The sequence below is a fragment of the Eublepharis macularius genome, chromosome 1 (genome assembly GCF_028583425.1).
Source record: "Eublepharis macularius isolate TG4126 chromosome 1, MPM_Emac_v1.0, whole genome shotgun sequence".
NCBI lineage: Eukaryota > Metazoa > Chordata > Lepidosauria > Squamata > Eublepharidae > Eublepharis > Eublepharis macularius.
In genome coordinates, this window is record NC_072790.1 from 164094364 (window position 1) to 164120724 (window position 26361).

The 26361-nt window shown below is 44.7% G+C and overlaps 1 protein-coding gene across 1 annotated transcript in view; it reads left to right on the top strand.

The window, feature by feature from the left end:
• The window catches only part of FEZ2 (fasciculation and elongation protein zeta 2), a 119403-nt gene that overhangs the window by 13074 nt on the left and 79968 nt on the right, over positions 1 to 26361 (top strand). Inside the window, exon 4 of the mRNA XM_054993243.1 lies at positions 8781 to 8925. Within this exon, the coding sequence (XP_054849218.1) occupies positions 8781 to 8925 (145 nt within the window). The remainder of the gene's footprint in view (positions 1 to 8780; positions 8926 to 26361) is intronic.

The following is a 26361-nucleotide window of genomic DNA, read 5'->3' on the forward strand; positions in this document are numbered from 1 at the left end:
ACAGAATATCGATAGAAAATAACTAACCATAAGGGCTAATTATAAGGATTGATTAACTAATAATGTTTTCTTTTTGGTAAGACTGGTATAATGTACCAAACTGAATATGTTTATTTGAAGATATATATGAGTCAAATTGATTGATTATGTGATGATAGTTATATAGAATTATTATTGAAGGGAAATAGAAATATTAAAGGAATTAAATATAACTAAAATAGAAAGAAGAAGATAGAATGAGTAACATATAGAGCATAAGTCAAATTGTTTGATTTAAATGAATATATGATTTACATGGTTCATGATTTATAGAAATATTTGAAATCGGAATTATGGAAAATGGGATAAATTGTTTATCCAATATGGAAATAATGACTCATAGTTTGGGTATAGAGTATTAAAAATAGTTAAGAATGTATTGCTTAGAATAAATGGGAGATTATATATTTGTTAGATAGAAGAATCTAAAAAGAGTAAGGGAAAAGGGACAAAGGGTTGGAAAACTGTTGGAAGTCAACAAAAAAGGGGGGGAAAGGGAGGGGGTTAGAAATGGAAAATGGGAGAATTGATTGTAATGTATAAATAATTGATCCTAACCCAATAAAAAAAAATTCTAAAAAAAAAATGTTTTCCATTCTTTCTAAACCTTGCTTTGATTTCTTATTAGGATTATGTCAAAACATGCTTGATTTTAAAGTAAAATCATTATGGCAAGAGATCTTATAGAAGCAATAGTATAGTATAGTGGTTTAATACTGAAAGGCTATGATAGTCTGCTGCTTTGTGGAACAATATGGCTATATGAATTTGCTTCCAGGCACTGGATCTTGGTGCAGAAGGAGAGATTTGAAATTTTTTCCCATTAGACTAGGTTGTTGTATCACTTTCTTATATATCACAGAGATGGATTTGTTTCACCAAATTCATACCTAGTCCGCCTGACAGTGCTGGAATGGTGTGTCTAGGGGGTCTCTTCTGCACTCTGCTTAAACCTAAATAGTAACAGCTAACTTTTTTGGAATATGTATGATACCTAGCGGGGTTTCCCATTCAGCTTTCACCAGACCCAAACGTGCATATCCTCAGCAAGGCAGAAGTATAATGTGCTCTCAAACCATCTCCTGAGATCAGCCATATAATTCTAGAATTCTTGTTAATTGCTTTAATATTTTTATAATAACCACAAGAATTGACAGTGTTAGCATAAGGAATACTTAAGATCACCAAAAAGGATTCTCTGGGAAAGACTCTTTTCTGAGAGCCAGTTTGGTGTAGTGGTTAAGACCGTGGGACTCTAATCTGGAGAGCCGGGTTTGATTCCCCACTCCTCCACTTGAAGCCAGCTGGGTGACCTTGGGTCAGTCACAGCTCTCTCTGAGCTCTCTCTGCCCCACCCACCTCACAGAGTGTTTTTGTTGTGGGGATAATAATGACATACTTTATAAACCGCATTGAGGACCATTAAGTTGTCCTGAAGGGCAGTATATAAATCGAATGTTCATCTTGGTTCTTCTGTGCCTCCACACATGGGACTGCGCAGGTGAAGGCCAGCTGCCGGAAGATTTTTCATCGCTTTCCTCAGCTCCGAAGGGGCCGTTGGGCACGCGCCTCAGCGACCGTTTCCCGCCCAAATGGTCATGTGTCCAGCGGCGACCAACGGCCCCTTCCCTCAGTTCTCTTCTTGCCACCGCTAGAAGGGAACGTCTGCTTCGCAGCTCTGTGCTTTATAGTGATTGCTTAATTTGTGATTGATTATTTCGGTATTGACTTGGATTTCGGACTTGGCTTACTCTTCTTCTTATTGATTTGGACGGACTTTGGACTCGGTGTGTATTGACTCGGACTGTTATTCGACGAAACGTGTTGCTGAACCCCTTAAACATGGCCTCTAAGGCCTTATTCAAGCACTGTGCTCAGTGCCAGATGAAGATGGCCCAAACAGATGGGCATGATCTGTGCCTCTTTTGCCTTGGGGAGGGTCATATTGTCCCAACGTGTAAGATCTGCCAGAAGTTTACCCATAAGGCCAAACAGGAGAGGTCTGCGCACTTGAAGGCATCGCTGTGACAGAAAGTGTTGGATGGAGAGGAGACTCCCAGACCCCCTTCGGTGGCGGGAAAAACTCTGTTGTCCTCCCCAAAGGCTGCCCTTAGCTCCTCGGCTGAACGGCATTCATGAGCGGGCTCTGTGGCCTCTGCTAAGTCAGTGTCGACATCTCAACCGGTAAGTATAGCAGTGTCAAAAGCGGGTTCACAAGTGGCGATGTCTCCAAAATCGCCGAGAGAAAAGGCGTCGTCGAAGTCGGATCCAAAGAAGTCAGTTTCGGGATCGGATCCGATGGGGTCAGACCCTACCTGCCTGTCGACTCCGACGCCGGATCCAAAGGCTACTGCAGTTCCGAGACCACACTCCGCTGGCACGAAGTCCTCCACCAAAAGGGCGTCGGATCTGAGAGCCTGCTCGGAACCGCCGTCGAAGAAGCCGAAGAAGTCCAAACATCAGCACTCTCGGTCCCCACGGCGCAAGTCTGCTGATGAGGTGGTGCTAGTTTCTCCACGCACACCTTCTCATCTGAACTTGCCAGACCGTTCTGCTCCGGAGGAAGTGCCGGATCCGGGTGCGTATGTCGTGGTCTTGAGTGAGCATCGTTCCCTGTCACTGGAACCGAGCCCGGCTGCCCCTCGTCAGATCCAACGCACACCCAGAGAGTGCTCCTCCGCGTCTCCAGCTTCCTCCACTCGGAGTCGATGCCCTGTCTCCGATGTGGAAAGCGTCGGTTCCGAGCGTTCCTTGGCTTCTCGACACCGACAGGCCTCCTATATTCCACCTCCTTACCACTGTCAATGGAGTGGGGCTCCTGCGGGGTATGACTCCTCGGATCCGAGGCCATCAACATCCAGGCAGCATGAGTGGCTACCTCCACCGTTTCCAGCTGATGTGTCAGTTCCTGCTTCTGATGAGGAGGAGGCTGCTGTTGGCTACGTGTGTGGCTCTGAGTCCTTGTCGGAACCGTCTCCAGATGACAATGTGGCTCCCAGTACGAGTTCCCCTTATGAGGACCTCCGTATCTACACAGACCAGATGGCCCGTATGGCAAAGGCGTTGGAGATTGATATTTCTTCGGCCACGCCTAAGATGAAGGACAAGCTCCTGTGCCGCATCTATGGTGACAACCCGGCTACGGTGGGTTTCCCCATGTTGGAGGGCGTAGAGGAGATAGTGGAGAAGGTGTGGAAGGTGCCTTCAGATCTGCCAGCTACATCGAAGCGGATTGAGCAGATGTACAAAATCAAGCAAGGCACATGGCAATCGCTTGTCAAGCATCCTCCACCTTCATCCCTGATTGCTGAGGAGATCCAGCACCGTCGGTCAGGTTCCTCTTCTGTCCCGCCAGACGAGGGGAAGAAAATGGACGCCCTGGGCAGACGCCAATACTCCATCTCGTCCCTGGCCCTCCGTATAGCCAACTACCAAACCATCATGGCTGGCTATCAGCTCTACCTGTGGGAGAAGCTGACACCTTATGTCGCTGACTTGCCTGCAGATAAGAAGGCGGTGGTGTCCCTGCTGCAAAACGAAGCCATTCGCCTTTCAAAGCAGCAGATGAATGCAGGGAGCCATGCAGCTGATACTGCTGCCCATGGTATGTCATCAGCAGTGATCCTGAGACGGCACTCTTGGCTCCGGTCAACAGCTCTCCCACAAGAGGTGAAGACCAAAATTGAGAATCTGCCATTTGAAGGGGATTCTCTGTTTTCCAGCACCACAGATGAGGCGCTAAAAAAAAGCAAGAAAGAGGATAGGCAGACGGCTCGGTCATTGGGAGTGACCTCGGCAGACAGGTCTGCTTTCAAGCCACGGTACCCCACGAGATACAACCCGTACCAGTACCATGGGAGATACCAACAGTGTCCCTACTTCCAGCAATACCCTGCTTCTCAGCGCCATTACATTCCCGCGCAGCAACCCAAGAGGCGTAGGCCTTTCAAGCCCCGTCCATCTCAGCCTCCTGCTCAGCAAAAAGATCCGCAAGGAGCAGGGAGGCAATTCTGACGGGATGAACCAGTCACAGCCCTGACTTTCTTAGACAGGCTGAAGCCTTTCCTATTTGAATGGGAGTCTATAACATCTGACTCATGGGTCTTAACGATTGTGAACAAAGGATATGGGCTGGAATTCACTGAACTGCCTAGCTGTATCTCACCGTTGAGGGCTGTGAATAATACCATGGCTGAGCTAGAGGATGAGATCTTATCTCTCTTGGCCAAGGGTGCTGTGGAGGAGGTGGCGTACAAGGAGTCTGAGAAAGGCTTCTTTTCTCGTTTCTTTCTGGTCCCCCAAAAGGATGGCGGTTTACGTTCCATTCTAGATTTAAGGGGTCTTAATGCCTTTCTAAACGTGACGAAGTTTAAGATGGTCACACTGTCTGCTGTAATTTCCTTGCTAAAGAAAGGGATTTGGTTTGCTGTCCTTGATTTGAAGGACACCTATTTCCATGTTGGAATACTAGAGGAGCACAGGAAATTTCTGGGCTTCATTTACAAGTGAAGGGTGTTCCGTTATAGGGTGCTTCCCTTCGGCCTATCCACAGCGCCACAGGTATTTAACAAGTGTGTGGCTCCTGTGGTGACTTTCCTTCGAGAGAACAGCTGTACCATCTTTCCTTACCTCGATGATTGGCTCATCGTGGCAGACTCTGAGGCTGGGCTTGTGCACGCTGTAGAGTTAGTGCTGAGCACATGCAAACATTTGGGTCTGCTGGTAAATTTGGATAAGTCAAAGCTGGTACCCAGCCGTAAGGTCTCTTACATTGGTGCAGTATTAGACTCCGTTGAGAGTAAAGCATTGCTTCCACAGGAAAGAGCTAAGTCTCTTAAGGGATTGGTTTCCATGTTTAAGAGAAATTGTTTCCAATCTGTGCGCATGATACAATGCTTACTGGGCCACGTGGCAGCTGCTACCTCAGTAGTACCCTTTGTGAGACAGCGTATGCGTCCGCTTCAGAATTGGTTTGTGCGGAGGTACGATGCTATACGCCACCCTCCGTCTCTCAAGTTATCCATACCTAGGGTCATTCTATCCTCCCTTGACTGGTGGCTGTCAGATGACAACTTGTTTAAGGGGACCCTGTTTGGTTACCAGCATCCTGAGGTTACAGTGACCACTGATGCGTCCCTGCAGGGATGGGGTGCCTATTGTGGTGCTGTGTGTGTACAGGATGTATGGTCGGAAAGGGAAAGAAACCTGCATATTAATGTTCTTGAACTAAGAGCTATTTGTTTTGCACTTGTGTCCCTTGCAGCACTTCTACAAAACCGTCAGGTGTTGGTGCAGACGGACAACACGACTGCCATGTATTACCTAAACCAGCAATGGGGCACAGCATCTATGATTCTCTGCAGGGAGGCCACGCTCGTTTGGCAATGGGTGATCCAGAATGGTGTGATGCTTCGGGCTATACACGTAGCGGGATCAGACAATGCTCAGGCAGATGCCCTGAGCAGGGTGCACATGTTGGACCATGAGTGGGAACTAAACGTAAAGTACATTGGGCCGATCTTTCAGATGTGGGGCCAACCGAGCATAGATGTGTTTGCAACGTCAGCAAACACCAAGGCCCAGATATTTTGCTCAAGGGCGGGGAGCGACCCCCTCTCTATTGGGGATGCCTTCCAATTTACGTGGACATACAGGTTGCACTATATGTTTCCACCATTCCCGCTAATACCAAGGGTGTTGTGCAAAATAGAGAATGACAATGCAGATTGCTGAGACAAGTGTGGTTCCCCAAACTGTTGCAGATGTCCAGTCAGACGTATGTGAGTCTACCTCCCCGGCAGGATCTTCTGCTGAACGGGAGCTTGTTCCACCACGAGCCCAGGAAGTTGCACCTGTCTGTCTGGCGGATTCTACCCTGCCTGTAACTTATTCTGAGCAAGTAGAGAAAGTCATGCTAAACGCAAGGAAACTCTCCACTAGACAGGCTTACAAAGCTAAGTGGCTTAGGTTTGAGGCTTGGGCAGTTTCAAAGAATGTGGTGCCTGTTAGTAGCCCCTTAGGGTTCGTCTGTGACTATTTATGTCATTTGAAGGACCAAGGGCTTAGGGTTACCTCCCTAAAAGTACACCTTGTGGCTATTTCCACATTTCACAAGCAGGTTGACGGTTGTACCATAAATCTCATCAGTTTTTAAAGGGGATGTTTAATCTTTACCCGCCTGTGTCACCACCAGTGCCTCAATGGTCTCTCTCCCTAGTACTATCTAGGTTGATGCTGCCTCCCTTCGAACTGTTAGCTACATGTCCTTTGGACTTACTGCCTTACAAGGTAGCATTTCTGGTGGCTGTAACATCTGCTAGAAGGGTTAGCGAGTTAGCAGCACTCAGGGCTGACCCTCCATTTCTTCTTTTCCATAAAAATAGGGTGGTCCTGCGACCATCCCTTAAGTTTCTACCCAAGGTGGTGCCCACCTTCCACCTGTCGCAGGAGATCACGTTACCTGTGTTCTTTCTGAATGCATCTACTAAAGGGGAAAAGGCCCTTCACACTTTAGATTTGAAGAGGGCCTTAGCCTTTTATTTGGACAGGACAAAGGACTTCCGTAGCAGCCCCCATCTTTTTGTCTGCTTTGGAAGTAAGGACAAGGGTCACAAGGCATCGTCCCAAACAGTGTCCCGATGGATAGTGTTGGCCATTACTAAGGCTTATGCTTTGGCCGGGGTGGATTGTCCACTGGGGGTCAGTGCTCACTCCACACGCTCTCAGGCAGCTTCGTCAGCGCTTATCAAGGGTGTGCCGCTTGTTAACATCTGCAAAGCAGCTACGTGGTCGTCTGCTGACACGTTTGTAAAACATTATGCTATGGATGTTAATGCAGAGCAGGATGTTGCTGTGGCCAAGGCTGTCCTTCACTCCTTGTTTGCATAACAGTACACTTGAATGCCTTGCTCCAATGATGGAGAATGTAACCTTGTATATGTATATACGTATATAGTTTATTGAACAACTTTAATGTTTTTTGAACAAGTTATTTATCTTGTGCTAATATTTTTGGTACATAATAAAATTGAGTTGGATTTCACCCCACCTTCCTTATCGTGTGAAGCTTGGTACTCTCCCATGTGTGGAGGCACAGAAGAATGAAGATGAAAACAGGGTTAACATACCTGTAACTTATGTTCATCGAGTTCTTCTGTGCTGACACACATCCCTCCCTCCTGCCCGGCTGTGAACTCCTACTACAAATTTTTTTTTAAAAAGGTGTTAATTAAGATTTCTTACAAGGAGAATTAAATGTGTGTGTGGGATAGCGGCGGCAAGGATGAAATGAGGGAAGGGGCCGTTGGTCGCCGTTGGACACGTGACCGTTTGGGTGGGAAACAGTCGCTGACGCGCGCACCCAACGGCCCCTTCGGAGCTGAGGAAAGCGATGAAAAATCTTCCGGTGGCTGGCCTGCGCCTACGCAGTCCCATGTGTGTCAGCACAGAAGAACTCGATGAACATAAGTTACAGGTATGTTAACCCTGTTTTGTTGTTGTTGTTCTGTTGTTTAAGATACATTACTCTTTATTCTTTTTGTTGAAACCAACAAAGATGAAAGTACATTTAAGGACTGTTCATTTATGGTACTTCTGGAGTAGTCTTGCATGTTATGATAGCAGTGTGCTTTTTTCCCCTCTGACAAGTCCACTTGAGTAAAAAGAGAGGTTGCAGTTTCAACAATGGCAGGGTAAAGTGCACTTACATGATCCATCTTCATGACAGGTAGCAAGAAACATACATAAGATTCACATCTGAAAGTTCCATCTTAATTAACATTTAATGGTAGTAAGGCTTAAAATCCCCCATGCATATTTCAGAAATCCAGTTTTCCCTACAAAATGCAAATAGAGGGTCATTGGAAATAATGCCCAAAATATAAGCTCCATGAGAGTATGTTTAACTCTGAAATTCTTGGTATTTTCACTAATTAAAAAAATATTCCAATGATTGAATCAAGATATGAGTTGTGGTGTAAGCCAGTGTGGACATTGCTTTATATACAGTTGCTCAACAGGGAAGAGTTAACTAAAAACAATTAGGATGATGAATTATACCTTGATAGTTCCCAATTTCAGCCCTAGCAGTATCCATTTAAGATCTGTATGTTATTTGTCTGGGGTACATGATGTCTGGGGTACAAGGCCACCTGTAAAGTAGTGGGAGTTGAACCAGCAGAGGGCTGGCTTGGAGCTCAGCCACTTAACCACTGTGCTGCAGCAGCTCATTTAAAACAGTAGGGAAACAATTCTTTTAAAAAATGATTTTAAGTATTTGAACAAAAAACACCCAGACTGTGGATGCAGAATGACGTTTTTGTTGTAGCTTCAAAAGATATGTGAGCTATGTTCAGGACAAAAGGATGACAAAAATTAATAACCCACTTTTTAGGATAAAACCAGATAAGGTAGCTTCAAAGACTTATATATTAAATGTTCTGGAATACCATCAGTTTTCATCTATCAAATGTTTGAGCAAATATATAATTTTTCATTTTCTTCATGAATCCGTGAGAGGTCACATAAGACTGATTTCTTGTGCGATTCATTCAGTTAGGGACTTCACACCACTACATATCATACTTCTGGGGAGGGGGCATCAAAGCAAGGCCCTGCACCATTATCTCAATGACTGGGAGAAGACATTTCCTCAAGTACATTTAGCCAGGCAACACTGAGACTTATGAGTTATAACCAGCACCATGAACCATGCATGTAACTATGTGCATTTATTTTAAAAGGTGATTGAAGAAATAGAAGAAATGATGCAGGAATCTCCAGATCCAGATGATGATAAAACGCCAACCCAGTCAGACCGTCTGTCGTTACTCTCCCAAGAACTTCAGACACTTAAGAGATCCAGTACAAATCATAATTACAAAGAGGGTAAGAGACCTCCCCCCCCCCTTATAAATTATTAAAACCACCCCATTCCTTTATACTCAAGATAGTGTAGTGGGTTGCATATAATTTATATACAGAAACCTTCATGCCTTGATCCATGATATCTACAAGACCATCTCTCTCCCTATGTTCAACCAGGACAGCTTTGCTCATCTGAAAAGGGCCTTCTATTACAGGAGCCACCCGGCACATGGGCAAAATCAACAGCTGCCCACACAAGTGCATTCTCTGTGGTGGCCCCCACCTTATGGAACAGGCTACCTGAAGAGGTTAAGAAAGCTTCCACTCTCCTGGCTTTCTGCAAACTATGCAAAACTGAATTATTCAAGAGAGCTTTTTACTCAGATAGGAGGGCTGTACTTGTAGGGAAGTGGTCTCAAAGAAATCCATCAGTAAAAGGATAGTGAGGGACCATAGACTTTACTACTGTTACTGTAAAGTATGATAGATTGTAGACTCTACTGCTGTTGCTGTAAGTATGATCCTAATGCATAATTCCTATGTTGTTTAATATGTCGGTCTTAGAAATATGCTGTTTCAGCACTTCCTCAGCTCTATATTGGATTTCTGCTGGTTTTAAATATTTGCAAATTTGCATGTATATACCCTATTATGTGTTTATTGAAATGTCTTTGAAATTGACTGTACTGACTCACACTATGTAATCTGCCCTGAGTCTCAGTGAGAAGGGCAGACTGCAAATAAATAAATAAATAAATAACGATGGTGTGCTTGACTCCCTGCCCTGGCTGTTATCTTCCCAAATGCATCTGGCAAGGGCTTGCTTTTTGCCCCACTGATACTGCCATGGTAATACCAAAAAATTAATAATCTTGATCATTGATCCAATATAGCATCTGAATAGGAGCTTCTTTGCTGAGCTCCACAGCCAACTCTCTCTCTCTCGGCTTTAGCCAGGTAGGTTGTGAAAAAACAACCTGATCCCGCCTCTTACTGATAAGCTGGAGCATCAGTCTAATCGAGGGGGAGGGGAGATATTTAGCTGTTTCTATTGAGACAGCTGGATTTCTGCCCCCAAATTCCGTAGCCGCAGCAACATCTCAGCAGAGGGGAAGTCAAGCAGCACTGGAAAACAATTAACAGTGCAATCCTATGGAGAGTTACTCCAGTCTAAGGCCATTGACTTCAATGGGCTTAGACCGGTGTAACTCTGCATAGGATTGCACTGTTAGTCTGTCAGATCACTTAGATATCTTTCAATAGACTCTTTTAGACTGTTCTAGATATTTTTTCTGCTTCACTCTTTGTCTTCATACAAGAGTCTTAATCTCAAATAAGGAATACACAAAAAACTCCAAGCACAGCTGCATTTGGTTGTTTCAAGAAGTTTACAATCCCAGCTGTAAGTTATGACCTTCAAGGGCTAATAGTCCTGAATCTTCCAATAAAATCCAATCTCTCATCCACACTAGACCACACGCTTGGTAATACTTTTCCCAGTCTGGTAGTGCGAAGCCTGCATTTTCTTTCAATCCTTGAAGTACTTTTAATCTAATTCTTGTTTTTTTTCCCCTGCCAAATAAATTTACTCAAGTTTTTATTTAGTTCTTCAAAACATGATTTGCTGATACATATAGGGATGGTTTGATACAAAAATATTACGCGTGGCAGTATATTCATTTTAATAGTTATCCTTCCTAGTAGCAACAGTTGTAGTCCTTTCCATCTGTCCAGATCTCCTTTTATTTCCTGTAGTAGCTTCACATAGTTATCTTTCATTAATGAGCTACATCTTGCTGTCAAATGTATCCCCAGATTATTCTGGTCAACTCTGTTTTTTGTTGTATAGTCATGTTTTTGGTGATCATTTTTGTTTTTTGATAGTTAATCTTCATTCCCGCCATCCCTCTGTAGTCTTCTATTTGCTTTATTAATTGTTCTGTTGATTCAAACGGTTCTTCCAATATAAATAGTAGATCGTCCGCAAATGCCTGTAGTTTGTATTTATGTCCTCTAATTGTTGCTCCTTTTATTATCAGGTCTTTCCTTACAGCTCTTGCCAATATTTCTTGCATTAGAATAAATATTAACGGTGAGAGTGGACAACCCTGTCTCGTTTCCTTTTCTACTGAAATTGTTTCTGTCATATCGTTCTTCAACAGTATTTTTGCTTTCTGTTTCTTCAACTGCTTTTATGAATTTATGAATTTCATTCCAAAGTCCATTTCTTTCATTTGTTCAATAAAGAAATTCCAATTAACGTTGTCAAATGCTTTTTCAGCATCTAAAAATATCATCGCCATCTGTTTTTCTGGATGTGCCTCATAGTATTCTAACAAGTTTAGTGCAACTCTGATATTATTCCTCAGTTGCCTTTTCAGAAGAAAACCTTTCTGGTCATGACGTATCTTATCTAGTAATATTTTTTCACCCTTGTAGCCAATATTGTGGCAAATATTTTATAATCACAGTTCAGCAAAGAGATCAGTATATAATTTTTAATTTCTTTTGGTTCTGTTCCTTCTTTATGTATCAGCAAGATCGTTGCTTCAGTCCATGATTCCGGTAATGTTGTTCATCTTCGTTCTTCTGTGCCTCCACACATGGGGACTGCGCAGGCGCAGGCCAGCCGCCGGAGAATTTTCTAGAGCTTCCATGGCTCCGAGGGGGCCGTTGATCGCGCGCCTCAGCGACCGTTTTCCCGCCTAAACGGTCACATGCTCCTCCAGCGACCAACGGCCCCCTTCCCTCAGTTCTCTTCTTGCCGCCAGCTTGGAGAGGACGTTGAGCTTCGTGCTCTGTGCTTTGTGCTTCGTGCTTTCTAACTGATTGATCTTTGGCTTTTGACTTCGGACTTCGGACCTCGACTATTCTTTGGATCTCGCTTTGGACTTTGACGTGAACTCGGTAATACGACTCGGACTGTTTTGACCCTTCTCTCGCGTGCCCCTGAAGATGGCCTCAACGGCTCTCTTCAAGCACTGCCTTCAGTGCCACACTAAGATGGCCAAGACCGATGGCCATGACTTATGTCTTTTTTGTTTGGGGGAGACCCACAATGTGTCGGCCTGCAGGATCTGCCAGGGCTTCACTAACAAGGCCCGGCAGGATCGGAGGGCCCGACTGAATTCATCACTGTGGCAGTCGGTCATGTCCGAGGGGACCCCGTTACCTAAGGCCGGCCCTAGCCCCTCTGCCGAAAGGCGTTCAAGAGCTGGCTCAGTGGCCTCCGCGAAGTCGGGGTCGAAACCGCGCCCCCCGAGTGCCTCGGCGTCGAGAGCGGCCTCTCCAGCGCAGGGTCCGGCGCGGCCGCCCCGAAGCGCGTCATCCACCAGGTCGGATCCGAGACCGACTTCGGAACCGAGGATCCTGGTGCCGAGTCCCCGGTCGGAACCGACGACCGGTTCGATCCCGGTCAAGGCGAAGAGGTCTAAGCAGAGGTCCCCTTCGAAGGCGAGGAGCGCGTCGGTTCCGAGGTCTTCTTTGGAACCAGCAAAAAAGAAGAAGACCAAACATCATCGGTCGCCGCATCCTGCTCCTCAAGAGGAAGTCATCGTGCTTCCTCATACGCCTTCCCCTCATCTGGCCTCCCCTGAACCGGAGGAGGTCTCCGTGCCGGTGCCGGATCCGATGGCCTTTGAGACTGTGCATGCAGAGTTCTCTTCTGGGCCGGAGCCGACCCCGCGGTCCCGTCGGAGTCGACCATCACCTGCCCGTCGGTCGCCGAGGTCGGAACCGAGCCCGTCACCTCGTCGGAGCCGTCCATCTCCTGCCCGACCATCTTCACCTGCTGCCGGTCGTGAGCGACGTCGGTCCGGGGACAGTGTCCGGTCTGTCCGGTCCGCTGCGTCCTGACATCGTCAAGCCTCCTTCCTTCCCTCGCCATACCATTGCCAGTGGGAAGGGGCACCTGCCGGTTTCTCCATGTCGGAACCGAGGCCTTCGACGTCGAAGCAAATGTGGTTTCCCCCTCCAGTCCAGGGTGAGGAATCCCAGCTCGGTTCCGATGAGGGCGATGTGGAGAGCCTCGGTGACTACCAATCGGAGTCCTGGTCCGAGCCATCGCCGGCTGACGATCTGGTGCCAGCTACGGGTTCACCGTACGAGGACCTCCGCATCTACTCCGACCAGATGGCAAAGATGGCTCAGGCCCTCGAGATGGACATCTCTTCGGCAGCCCCCCAGAACAAGGACAAGCTCCTCAAGCGGATCTACGGGGATAATCCGGCATCCATCGGCTTCCCCATGCTTGAGGGTATAGAGGAGATTGTGGAGAGGGTGTGGAAGGTGCCCTGTGACCAGCCTCCAACATCCAAGCGCATCGAGCAGCTGTATAAAATAAAACAGGGCACCTGGCAGGCGTTGGTGAAGCACCCTCCACCTTCCTCTCTGGTCACGGAGGAATTCAACCCCCGACGGTCAGGCCATTCCTCTGTGCCGGCCGATAAAGAGGGCAGGAAGCTTGATGCCCTTGGTAGACGCCAGTACACAGTCGCTTCACTGGGTCTGAGGATTGCCAACTATCAGACCATTATGGCAGGGTACCAGCTCTACCTATGGGAGAAGTTGGCATCCTATACTCGAGACCTCCCACCTGATCAAAAGGCTGTGGTGTCCTTGCTGCAGACCGAGGCTGTCAGGCTGTCCAAACAGCAAATGAATGCTGGGAGCCACGCTGCCGACACTGCTGCTAGAGGGATGGCTTCGGCGGTGGTCCTCAGGCGCCATTCCTGGTTGCGGTCTACTGCCCTTTCCCAGGAGGTGCGTTCCAGGGTGGAGAGCATGCCCTTTGAAGGGGACTCGCTGTTCTCCAAGTCTACCGACGAGACCCTAAAAAAGAAAAAGGAAGACAGGCAGACGGCGCGGTCCTTGGGGCTGGCTCCTACGGACAAGCCCACCTCCAGGCCACGGTACGCTCCCCGGTCCGGCCCTTACCACTACCAGGGCAGATACCAGCAGCAGCAGCCGGGCTACCAACAGTATCCTGCCTACCAGCAGCGGCCTTACCCTCCCGCACAGCAGCAGAGGAGGCGTAGGCCCTTCAAGCCTCGTCCATCGCAGAAACCGGCCCAGCAGAGAGATCAGCAGGGCGCTGGGAGGCAGTATTGACGGGTCACGCCAGCCGTATCCCCGAATTTCACGGACAGACTGAGTCCACTCCTCTCTGAGTGGGAGTCAATAACATCTGACTCATGGGTCTTAACAATTGTTGAAATGGGATACGGGCTGGAGTTTGTTGAGCTGCCTAGGTGCAGTTCACCCCTGACGGCTGTCAATAATACTATGGCCGAGCTGGATGCGGAGATCGTGTCGCTCTTGGCCAAGGGTGCTGTGGAAGAATTGCCCTATGAGGACTCTGTAAGGGGTTTCTTCTCTAGGTTCTTCCTGGTCCCCAAGAAGGATGGGGGCTTACGTCCCATTTTAGATCTGAGGGGCCTTAATGCCTTCCTCAAGGTGACCAAGTTCAAGATGGTTACGTTGGCGACTGTCATCGCCTTACTGAAGCAAGGGGATTGGTTTGCGGTCCTGGAATTGAAGGACGCATATTTTCACGTGGGAATACGGGAGGAGCACAGGAAATACCTGAGCTTCGTTTACCGGCAAAGGGTTTTCCGGTATAAGGTGCTCCCCTTTGGCCTATCCACCGCCCCACGAGTGTTCACTAAATGTGTGGCCCCTGTGGTCTCCTTCCTTAGGGAAGAGGGTTGTACCATTTTTCCGTACCTCGATGACTGGCTCATCGTGGCTAATTCAGAGTCTGGGCTGGTGCAGGACATTGGCTTAGTACTTAGCACTTGTCAACGCCTGGGGCTCTTGGTGAACTTTGAAAAATCCAAACTAGTGCCCAGCTGCAAGGTTTCCTACATTGGTGCACTGTTGGACTCTGTGGAGGGTAAGGCTCTGCTCCCCTTGGAGAGAGCTAGGTCCCTAAGGGGTCTTGTGTCCATGTTTAAAAGGAACCGTTTCCAGTCCGTGCGCACTATCCAGTGCTTATTGGGGCATATGGCAGCAGCCACCTCTGTGTTCCCCTTCGCTAGGCTGCGTATGCGCCCTCTCCAGAACTGGTTTGTGCGGAGGTATGATGCTCAGCGGCACCCTCCGTCCCTCAAATTTTCCATCCCGAGGGTCATCCTATCCTCTTTGGACTGGTGGTTGTCTGATGACAATTTATTTAAAGGGACCCCCTTTGGGTATCAGCACCATGACGTCACGGTTACCACTGATGCCTCTCTGTTGGGATGGGGGGCTTACTGTGGTGATGTATGTGTACAAGATGTCTGGTCTGAAAGGGAAAAGACCCTCCATATTAATGTGCTGGAACTAAGAGCCATTCGTTTCGCACTTGTGTCCCTTACAGCACTGCTGAGAAATCGTCAGGTGTTGGTGCAGACGGACAACACGACTGCCATGTACTACATGAATCAGCAGGGGGGCACAGTGTCCATGGCCCTGTGCCGGGAAGCCACGCTCACTTGGCAGTGGGCAATCAGGAATGGCGTGTCGCTCCGTGCTATACACGTGGCTGGGTCAGACAATGCCCGAGCAGATGTCCTCAGCAGGGTTCTTTTGCTGGATCACGAGTGGTAACTGAACGTAGAGTGCATTGGGCCGATCTTTCAGATGTGGGGTCATCCGGTGATAGACGTGTTTGCCACTGCGGCGACCACCAAGGCCCACACGTTCTGTTCCAGGGCGGGAAGCGACCCCCTCTCTATTGAGGATGCCTTCCAGTTTACGTGGACGCAGGGCTTGTACTACATGTTTCCTCCATTCCCCTTGATCCCCAGGGTCCTGTGCAAGATAGAGGAGGACGGGACGGACTGCATCCTGGTGGCCCCCTTTTGGTCACGGCAGGTTTGGTTCCCGAAACTCCTGCGGATGTCCCAACGGACTTATGTCAGTCTGCCCCCTCGGCAAGACCTTCTCCTGAACGGGAGCCTAGTCCACCACGATCCCAGGAAGCTGCATCTGACGGCTTGGCGGATCGTTCCTCCCCTGTAGGCTTTACTGACGAGGTACGGAGAGTCCTCCTGAATGCTCGTCGGCCATCCACTAGGCGCGCTTATGCGGCCAAGTGGCGCAGGTTTGAACTTTGGGCACTTGCTAAAGGAGTGGTGCCTGACAGGAGCCCCCTAGGGGTTGTATTCGAGTACTTGTGCCACCTGCGGGACCTGGGCTTGAAGGTTTCCTCCCTCAAGGTCCACCTGGCAGCTATATCTGCTGCTCACACCCGTGTTGAGGGTGTTACAGTTTTTTCTCACCCACAATCCCGCCAGTTCCTTAAGGGCATGTTCAATCTTTACCCACCTGTGTCGGCGCCAGTGCCTCAGTGGTCGCTGTCCCTGGTGCTCTCACATCTCATGTTGCCTCCATTTGAACCAATGGCTACCTGCCCCTTGGATATATTATCTTACAAGGTGGCATTCTTGGTGGCTGTGACGTCAGCCAGAAGGGTCAGTGAGCTATCTGCGCTGCGGTCTGACCCTCCCTTCCTTTTGTTTCATCCCAACAAGGTGGTCCTGCATCCCAGCCTGGGTTTTCTGCCCAAGGTGGTGTCCGCCTTCCACCTCTCGCAGGATATCTCACTGCCTGCATTCTTTCCTCAACCTTCCTATAAGGGGGAAAAGGCCCTCCATTCCCTAGACTTGAAGAGGGCCATAGCCTATTACCTGGATAGGACGAAGGGATTCCGCTCCAGTCCTCACCTGTTTGTATGTTTTGGGGCCAAGGACAAGGGTAACAGGGCTTCCTCACAGACCCTGTCTAGGTGGATTGTGACGGCCATTAGCAAGGCCTATTCCCTTGCAGGGGTAGCTTGCCCGCTTCATATTAGAGCCCACTCCACGCGGTCCCAAGCATCCTCTTCGGCACTCCTCAGGGGGGTGCCCCTGGTTAACATTTGCAAAGCAGCCACATGGTCCTCTGCAGACACCTTTGTCAGGCATTACGCCATTGATGTCAATGCGGAGCAGGATGTATCTGTGGCCAAGGCTGTTCTGCACTCCCTTTTTTCCTAAGGGAGTCTTGGATGTGGTTACTGGCGTACCTGCTGGGTACCCTTGGGTAATGTAGTGTATATATGTATATATGTGTATATATTTTTTCTGTATATATTTAGATGAATACTGAGTGCGTATATATATTTCTACACAGCTTGTAGCACTGTATATATGTTGTGTTGTTCTTGATTGTTCAATAAAATTGTGTTGGACTTCACCCCGCCTTCCTCTTTGTGTGAAGCTTGGTACACTCCCATGTGTGGAGGCACAGAAGAACGAAGATGAAAACAGAGTTAACATACCTGTAACTTATGTTCATCGAGTTCTTCTGTGCTGACACACAACCCTCCCTCCTACCCCGCTGTGAATTCCAATGCGCGACAATGTGATAGCTGTAACGGAAATTGGTATTTTTAAGGTGTTACGGCTAAGTGTATTGGTCAAGCGGCGGCAAAGGAGAACTGAGGGAAGGGGGCCGTTGGTCGCTGGAGGAGCATGTGACCGTTTAGGCGGGAAAACGGTCGCTGAGGCGCACGATCAACGGCCCCCTCGGAGCCATGGAAGCTCTAGAAAATTCTCCGGCGGCTGGCCTGCGCCTGCGCAGTCCCCATGTGTGTCAGCACAGAAGAACTCGATGAACATAAGTTACAGGTATGTTAACCCTGTTTTTCTTCCACTGCTATAGTAATCATATTTTGGTATGGTACACTCACGATCTCTTCTAATGCTTTATAGCAGGGGTGGGCAATTGTTTTGGCTCGGGGGCCACTTTGTGGGAGCTGAGGTTAGCGGAGGGCCGCACCTTTTAAAATGATTGCATTCATTAGTTAACATTGCATTTCAGAAAGTTATAAATTGTATCATAACAATCAATAAATATAAATTAAATAAAATAGTGGTAGTTTTATTCAATTTATTTATTGTGCTAATTTCATATCATCAATAGCTGCAAGCACATTTAATTTTAGGAAATCTCGGTTCAAGGCGGATTTTTCTGACTGTCTTGGCGGGCCACAAAAAACTCTGTAGCGGGCCGCATGTGGCCCGCGGGCCGCAATTTGCCCACCCCTGCTTTATAGTATTCTGCCGGTAATCCATCCAGACCCGGAGTTTCTCCATTATTTTGCTTCTGTGTTGCTTCTGTTACTTCCATTGCAGTAAAGGGGTCATTCAGATTTTTCCTTTCTTCTTCTGATATTTTGGGTAATTTCTGGTTCTTGAGATACCTTCTTTGTATTTCCAATGAGATCTCCTCTTTCTTGTATAGCTGTTTATAAAAGTTCTCAACTGTCTTGTGTATTTCCTCTTTCCTCATTTTTTCTTTCTTTGCCTCGTCATACAAACAATAAATATATCTTTTTTCCTTTTCTTTTCTAAGCTTGTATGCTAACCATCGTCCTGATTTATTTGCGTGTTCAAAGTAATTCTGTTTAGCAAACCTAATATTCTGTGCTTTCTTCCATCAGTAGTAAATTTATTTGATTCTGTAGGGCTTTTATATTTTGTCTTAAGCTTGCGTTTGAGGGGTCTTTTTTAAGGTCTAGGTCTTTTCTTTCCAACTTTCCCATTATTTCTTTGTATCTCTGTTGCTTCTCTCTTTTCCTTCTTGCCTCATATCTTATAGCCAATCCTCTGAAGTATGCCTTGCTTGCATCCCAGACAATGTTCATATGTACTTCTGTATTTATATTTTGTCTAAAATAGTTTTTCATTTCTTCTTTCACCTCATTCAAAAAAATGTATTCTTTAGAAGCTGTATATTCAATTTCCATCTGAATTTCCTTGTTGTTTCTGCTATTTTCAGTAGCAAGGGGTTATGGTCAGCGTAGCTCCTTGGAAGTATGTCTATATCTCTGACTTCTTGTATCAAGCCTATGGATAGCCAACACACATCAATTCTAGACCAGGATTTGTGACTATCTGAATAGAATGTATAGTCCCTTCCTGTTGGGTTTGTGGTTCTCCACACATCAATCAGTTTATGTTCTTCTGAAGTCCTTTCACATTTTTGGATTTCTTTATTGTTTTTCTGTCTAGGTCTTGATCTAGTACCGCATTAAAGTCGCCAATTAAGCATAGTTCCTTATAGTCAAATCTTGCCAAAATTTCAGACAGGTTCTCATAAAAGTTTTCCTGGTGGTCATTTGGTGCATAAATCATTGCCAGCATGATCTTTTTTTCTCCCAAAGAGATTTCAGCAAGCAGTATTCTACCGTCTTCCACTGGGTATATCAGAGCAGGTTTCAATTCTTTTTTAATATATACCACTATACCTCTTTTCTTCGTCAGATCTGCAGTGAAAAAAAGTCCCCAAGTTTTTTACATTGTAGGTAATGCTGGTCATTTTTTTAATATGGGTTTCTTGAAAAAAAATTTATTGGGTTAGTATCAATTATTTTCACATTACAATCAATTCTCCCATTTACCAATTTCTAACCCCCTCCCTTCCCCCCCCTTTTTTTATTGACTTCCAACAGTTTTCCAGCCCTTTGTCCCTTTTCCCTTACTCTTTATATATTCCTCTATCTAATCAAATATGTATTCTCCTTTTATTCTAAGCAATATTTCTTTGACTATTTTTAATACTCTGTACCCATAATAGATAAACAATTTATCCCATAATTCCGTTTTCAAATATTTCTGAATAACATAAACTATATAAACTATATAAGCCATACAATCATATATATCAACCAACTTAACTTATACTCTATATATTATTCATTCTATTTTCTTCTTTCTGTTTTAATTATATTAGTTTACGTTAATATTTTATATATGATATCAATCAATTTGACTCATATATACCTTCATATTACCATATTCAGTTTGGTACATTGTACAAAATCAAAAAGAAAATATTATTAGTTAGTCAATCCTTATAGTTAACCCTTATGGTTAGTTATTTTCTATCAATATTCTATTTATTATTCTGTATATATCAATCTAATAACATAACTGCTTAGAGATTCATTTTTACCTCTTCTCCCCCCCGGTAAAGTCACCCCCCTCTACATTTTATTATATTTCAATAGTTCTCAAACTGCAACAGTTCTCCTCCCACCTCCCATTTCTTCTCCAAATATTGTTTCAGCTTCTTCCAGTCTGTGTTAAACTGTCCTGGGTCCAGATTTCTCAGTTTTCTTGTCATTTTATCCATTTCTGCCATATGCAACAATTTGTAAATCCACTCTTCAATAGTTGGCACTTCTTGTACTTTCCATTTTTGCGTGTACAAAAGTCTAGCTGCAGCCGTCATGTAAAATATCAACGTCCTATGGTGGGCTGGAATTCCCTCCATTCCCAGGTTTAGTAGCAGGAGTTCTGGGTTCTTATTTACTTGAAATCGTAAAATCTCACTCATTTCTCTTATTATTTCCCCCCAGTACTGCCTACCTCACAAGTCCACCACATATGGTAGAGGGAGCCCTCGTGCTTCCTGCATTTCCAGCATTTATTAGAAGTATTCAAATTCCCTAGCGCAATCTTCTTTGGTGTCATGTACCAACGATAAATCATTTTGTAAATGTTCTCTTTAATGCTGGTGCATGTCGTTATCTTCATTGTAGTCTTCCACAAGTATTCCCATGTCTCCATTGTTATTTCTTTGTTGAAGTTTATGGCCCATTTCACCATTTGTACTTTAACTATTTTGTCCTCAGTATACCATTTCAACAGTACTTGGTATACCTTGGATATTCTTTTCTTGTCCTCTTTAAGAAGGGTCTGCTCTAGTTCCAAATTCTCTGTTCGTATACCTCCCTTTACAGAGTCCGAGTTATATAAATCTCTAATCTGTCTGTACTGGAACCAGTCGTAATATGGTGATAGTTCCTCCTGAGTCTTTATTCTGAGTTTAGATGCTTCAGTTCTAGTTATTTCTTTGTAAGTTAAACATTGTTGCTCATTATCAACAGCTCTCGGGTCTATCACCTCATATGGAACTACCCACAAAGGGGTTCCTTCTTGTAAATAGATTCTGTACTTCTTCCAGATTGTATATAAACTTCTCCGTATATAATGGTGCAGGAACATCGAGTTCACCTTTACTTTATCATGCCATAGGTATGCGTGCCATCCGAATATTTTTTTGTATCCCTCTAGGGCTAGTAATTTCTTGTTCTTTAACGTCATCCACTCTTTCAACCACACTAGGCAGATTGCGTCATGGTAAAGTCTTAGATTGGGCAGTTGCATTCCGCCTCTTTCTTTTGCATCTTGTAAAACTTTCATTTTCACTCGAGGCTTCTTGCCTGCCCATACAAAGTCTGATATTTTCCTCTGCCATTTTTCAAATTGCTTAGAGTCTCTGATGATTGGTATTGTCTGTAGCAAAAACATTACTCTTGGTAACACATTCATTTTCACTGCTGCAATCCTTCCCAACCATGACAAATTCAATCTGTTCCATTTGATCAGACTTGGCAGGTAGGAGTCTGAGTCCATAGTTTTTCATAGTTATTTTTAAATAAATCTATGTTCTTTGCAGTCAGTTCAATTCCCAAATATTTCACCTTATTTGTTACTTTACATTCCGTTATTTCCATTAGCAATTGTTGTTTTTGCTTAGTCATGTTTTTGCATAATACCTTTGATTTCTTTTTATTGATATAAAAACCTGCCAAGTCCCCAAACTCCTTAATCTTATCTATCACTTTTGGCATGTTCTCCATTGGGTCTTCCACAATTAGCATTATGTCATCCGCAAATGCTCTGACCTTATAAGAATAGTCCTTTATTTTTATTCCACGGATTTCTTCATCTTGTCGTATTTGTATCATCAGAATCTCCAATACCAAAATGAACAACAGCGGAGACAGCGGGCAACCTTGTCTTGTTCTTTTGCTTATAACTAATTTCTTAGTCACTTCATCATTCACCACAATTGCTGCATTTTGGTCTCTGTAAATTTCCTTTATTGCTCTAATGAATCTTTCTCCCATTTGTAGCTTTTCCATAGTGGCAAACATAAAATCCCAGTTTAAATTATCAAACGCCTTTTCAGCATCAACAAAGAAGAAACCAACCTCCTTATCACAACGCTTGTCATAGTATTCAATAGCATTTATCACTGTCCTCAAATTGTCTCTAATTTGTCTGTCTGGCAAAAAGCCTGCTTGTTCCTCCTCAATAACATCCGAAAGCCACCCCTTCAGTCTCTCCGCCAGTATCTTCGCAAAGATTTTATAGTCATTATTAAGTAACGATATAGGTCTATAATTCTTCACGTTTGTCAGGTCTTGGCCTTCTTTAGGGATCAATGATATATTCGCTTCATTCCAAGTGCCTGGAATCCGTTGATCCTTTAAAACTCCATTGATCACCTCTTTTAGGAATGGTGCCAGTTCATTGGCCATTGTCTTGTAAAATTTAGCTGTAAGTCCATCTGGCCCTGGCGCCTTTCCTAGATTTGCAGATTGTATTGCCTTACTTATTTCCTCATCCGTTACTTCATTATTCAGTCTTTTTCTCCAAGCTTCCGAAATTACTGGGAGTTTCATTTTCTCCAAATATGTCGCTATTGATTCTTTATTCACCTCTTTCTTATTGTATAACTTAGCGTAGAATTTGTAAAATGCTCTACTAATGGTAGTCTGTTCCAGATACGTTTTATTGTCCTCACATATTTTGTTTATTATTTTCTTTTCCCTTCTCTTTTTTAATTGCCATGCCAAATACTTTCCAGGTTTATTTGCTCCTTCAAACACTTTCTGATTCAGTCTTTTAAGGTTCCACTCCAATTCTTTATTATTCATTGCTGCCAACTGTTCTTGAAGTATTTTAATTTCCTGATGTAATTTCTTTTTCCCTGGTCTCTTTTTTAACTGTATTTCTTTGGCTTTTATTTTCTCCTCAATCTCTTGTCTCTTCTCCTCTTTCTTTTTTCTCACTCTGCCATTTAAGTCCATTAGTATGCCCCTTATTACCGCCTTGTAGGCATCCCAAACTTTGTCAGTTGGTACTTCTTTATTCACGTTATATTGTATGAAGAACTTTGTCTCTCTTCTCAACATCTCCACGTTCTCTCCTTCCTGTAACAAGTCCTCATTTATTCTCCATGCTTTCCTTTTTCTCCTCCTCCCTAATTTCCACATGATTGGATTATGATCTGAGCCTACCATCGGCATTATTTCTACCTCCTTAGTCCATAACGCTACGTCTTTTGAGGCCCAGATCATATCAATTCTCGATAGTGTACAGTGTCTTGAAGAGTAAAAAGTAAATTGTCTACTTTTAGGATTTTCTCTTCTCCATACATCTTCTAAAGTCTCCTGTTGTATCAGCTCAAAAAAAAGCTTTGGTAACAATCCTCTTTTCTTTTGTACAGTTGATGTCTTTTTATCTAGTTCCAAGTTCGTCACTCCATTGAAGTCTCCAGCAAGAATTATCTGGTCGTATGAAAGTTCGTCTAATTGCTTCCTCAAATCCTCAAAGAAGCTCTCTTTTGCACCGTTAGGTGCATAAATTCCGACTACCAATACTTTTTTTAAGTTCCATGTACATTCCACTGCTATAAATCTGGCTTCCACATCTTTTATTACAAATTTTGGCTGTAGCTCCTCTTTTATATACAACACCACTCCTCTTTTTTTCTTATTAGAGGCCGCTACAAATTCATTGCCCAGTTTCCCCATTTTTAAAAATTTTACATCCTGCTTTCGAATATGGGTTTCTTGGAAGCAAACAATATCACATTTTTGTTTTAATAGCCAGTGGAAAATATTTTTTCTCTTGTTTGGTGAGTTTAGTCCATTTACATTCCAAGATAAAACTTTACACTCCATACTCATAATCTTGTTGGTAAGTCTTTTTCATTGTCTCTTATAAATCGCTCCATCTCTCGCTCAGATCTGATACGCTTTTTGGCCCCTCCAAACTCAAAGGACACACCTTCTGGCAACTCCCATCTGTACCTGATTTTCATGTCCTTCAAGATCTGAATTAGCACTTTATATTTTTTCCGATCTAATAACACTGACCTGGGTAATTCCTTCATTATGATAATCGTCTTGCCATCAATCTCCAATGGATCTTGAAACTGTTTTGTCACAATCTTCTCTTTCATATTTCGTGTCGTATACTGCACAATCACGTCTCTTGGTAATTTCCTCTGGGTTGCAATTCTCGAATTTACACGGTATGCCACATCAAGGATAGCCACAACTTCCTCCTCCTCCTTCCCCAGGTATTCAGCTAACACCTCAGTCATCTGTTCTTGCGCTGACTTTCCTTCCACTTCTGGCAAACCACGAAACCGTAACTGCTTCTCCATGTGTTTAGTTTCCGCAACCGACATCCTTCCCCTCATCAGTCTCATCTCTGTTTGTTGCGTGCCTGCTAAGTTCTCCATCGTGTCTTCTACTGTTTTAACTCTCTGCTGCGTTCCTTGTAGTTCACTTTGTATTGTTTCCATACCTTTTTTCACTTCTGACAACTCCGATTTTACTGTCTGTTTGACCTCTTTAACCTCTTTAATCAGCTCCAATTTCGTGTCCTTAAGTTCTTTAATCACGTCTAAAAGTTTTTTGTCCAGGTTCTCTATTGCCGATTGCCACTCTTTTTTTGACATCGTGGGGCTTGCTTTGGCTCGCTCCCACGAGTCCGCTCTCTTCCTTAACTCCGTGGCGTAGAATTTAAATGTCTTTTTATTTCAAATGTCCCGGTCTTCTTGCCAATAATTTTTAAAGAGTCCAAAATGTCGGGCGTCTTTTCTCTATGGTTCCTCTATGATTTTGTAATCCAAAATGGCTTACTTCCTTTTCCGCTGAAGCCGCGACCCTTCCCCTTTCAAAGATGGTGATTCCCTTCTTCCTGCCTCCTGGCAAGGGCCGCTTCTCTCCAGCAACTCTATTGTTATTACGTACTTCCTGTCTCCCGACTTCCCACAGTAGGTCTCGCGATGGTATCTTTTTCTCACAGCTCCATAACCGCAAGTATTCAAAACAATAGTCCAATTTCTTTAATAACTTCTTTAAACTTAATCTCTTTTCAGATACAACTCTTGCCGAGTCTTCCCCTCCTTATTATTAGCCTGTTGCAGTTTGAAAATCTACTTTTCTTCCTCTCTGATTTTATCAATCTGTCCCGTATCAGAAGATAGTGATCTTTACCTTCTCTTTCACTTTTCTCGGGCTGTAATCGCTGTTTCGATTATAACTTCTCCTCTCCACCTCTTTCCCCACTCGAAGCTTGGGTATGTAGGTCTTATGCCAGCCGAATTGGCCCCAGAACTGCCGCAGAGATCGTAGCCGACCTGTCGCAGGGTGGGACCTCAAGGATCGGGAGGGGACCCTTTGCGCAGAGCCCCCCCTCGTCCGAGATCTAGCACACCCTAGGGTCTTGAGCGTTCTTTGCCTGCTCTCCACCTGAGAGCAGTCGGCCGTGGGCTAAATTTCCCCCGCCGGCCGCTTAAAACGGCAGTCCGGTCAGCTCCGCAAATGGAGCTGCTTCAGACCTCCATGAATCCCAAACCGGAAGTCCAATATCTGCATTTACTATTCTTAGTTGTTTGAAGGTTTTCCTTCTTTTCCCTGGCGAGTTTAATCCATTAATATTGGTTGAAAAGATTGATATTGGTTTCTGTTCCATTATTTTTTTCCTTTTTTCGTATATTCCCTTTTTTTTCTTGTGTCTCACATTGGTTTGGGACTCTGGTGCCTACTCTTCTGTTTAGAGGGCCCTTCTTCTTCAGATGTTGTTGAGTTGTCTTGAGACTGAATATCTTCTTTTCTCACCTCTTCCTCAGTTCTTCCTTTCCATCCTTCCTTTTTTCTCTTTTTCCATGTCTTTCCATAAAATTCTCCATTTTATATATCGAATCAATCTTAAATCTTTGTCCTTCATATTGAAAAGACACTCCTTCGGGTATTAACCATCAGAAAGAGATTTCTTCTTCCTTCAGTTGGGTTGTCAGGTATGTATATTCTCTACGTTTCTCTCTCGCTTTCCACGGGACTTCCCTCAGCACCCTTATCTCATTGTCCTGAATTTTTAACTTCTTATCCCACACCATATTCCATTTTTGTTCTCTGGTTGCACGTCGTACAAATTTAATATAGACCTCTCTTGGAAATGTATTTCTTTTTGCATATACCGAATTAACTTTGTATATAAGATCAATTTCTTTGGCCATCTCCTCTGGTTTCTCTTCAAAAAATTCCAACAGGGCCTCTGTAAATTCTGTCCTTAGGTCTTCATCTTGCTGCTCGATCACATTTTGGCATCGTATAATATGTGCCACTTTTTCCATCTCCAATCCCATTAGGGCAGTCCAGGCAGTATCTTGTTTAGTTACTACCTTCTCTGTTTTCTGACATGCTTCCACACATCTTCTGTCTATTGATTGGATTTGTCCCATCATATCTTGAGATGCACGATTATTTTCTTCTATTTGTGTCTGGAAGTCATTCATTTTCCTCTTAATTTCCGACATTTCTGTATTTAGATTTGCCATTTG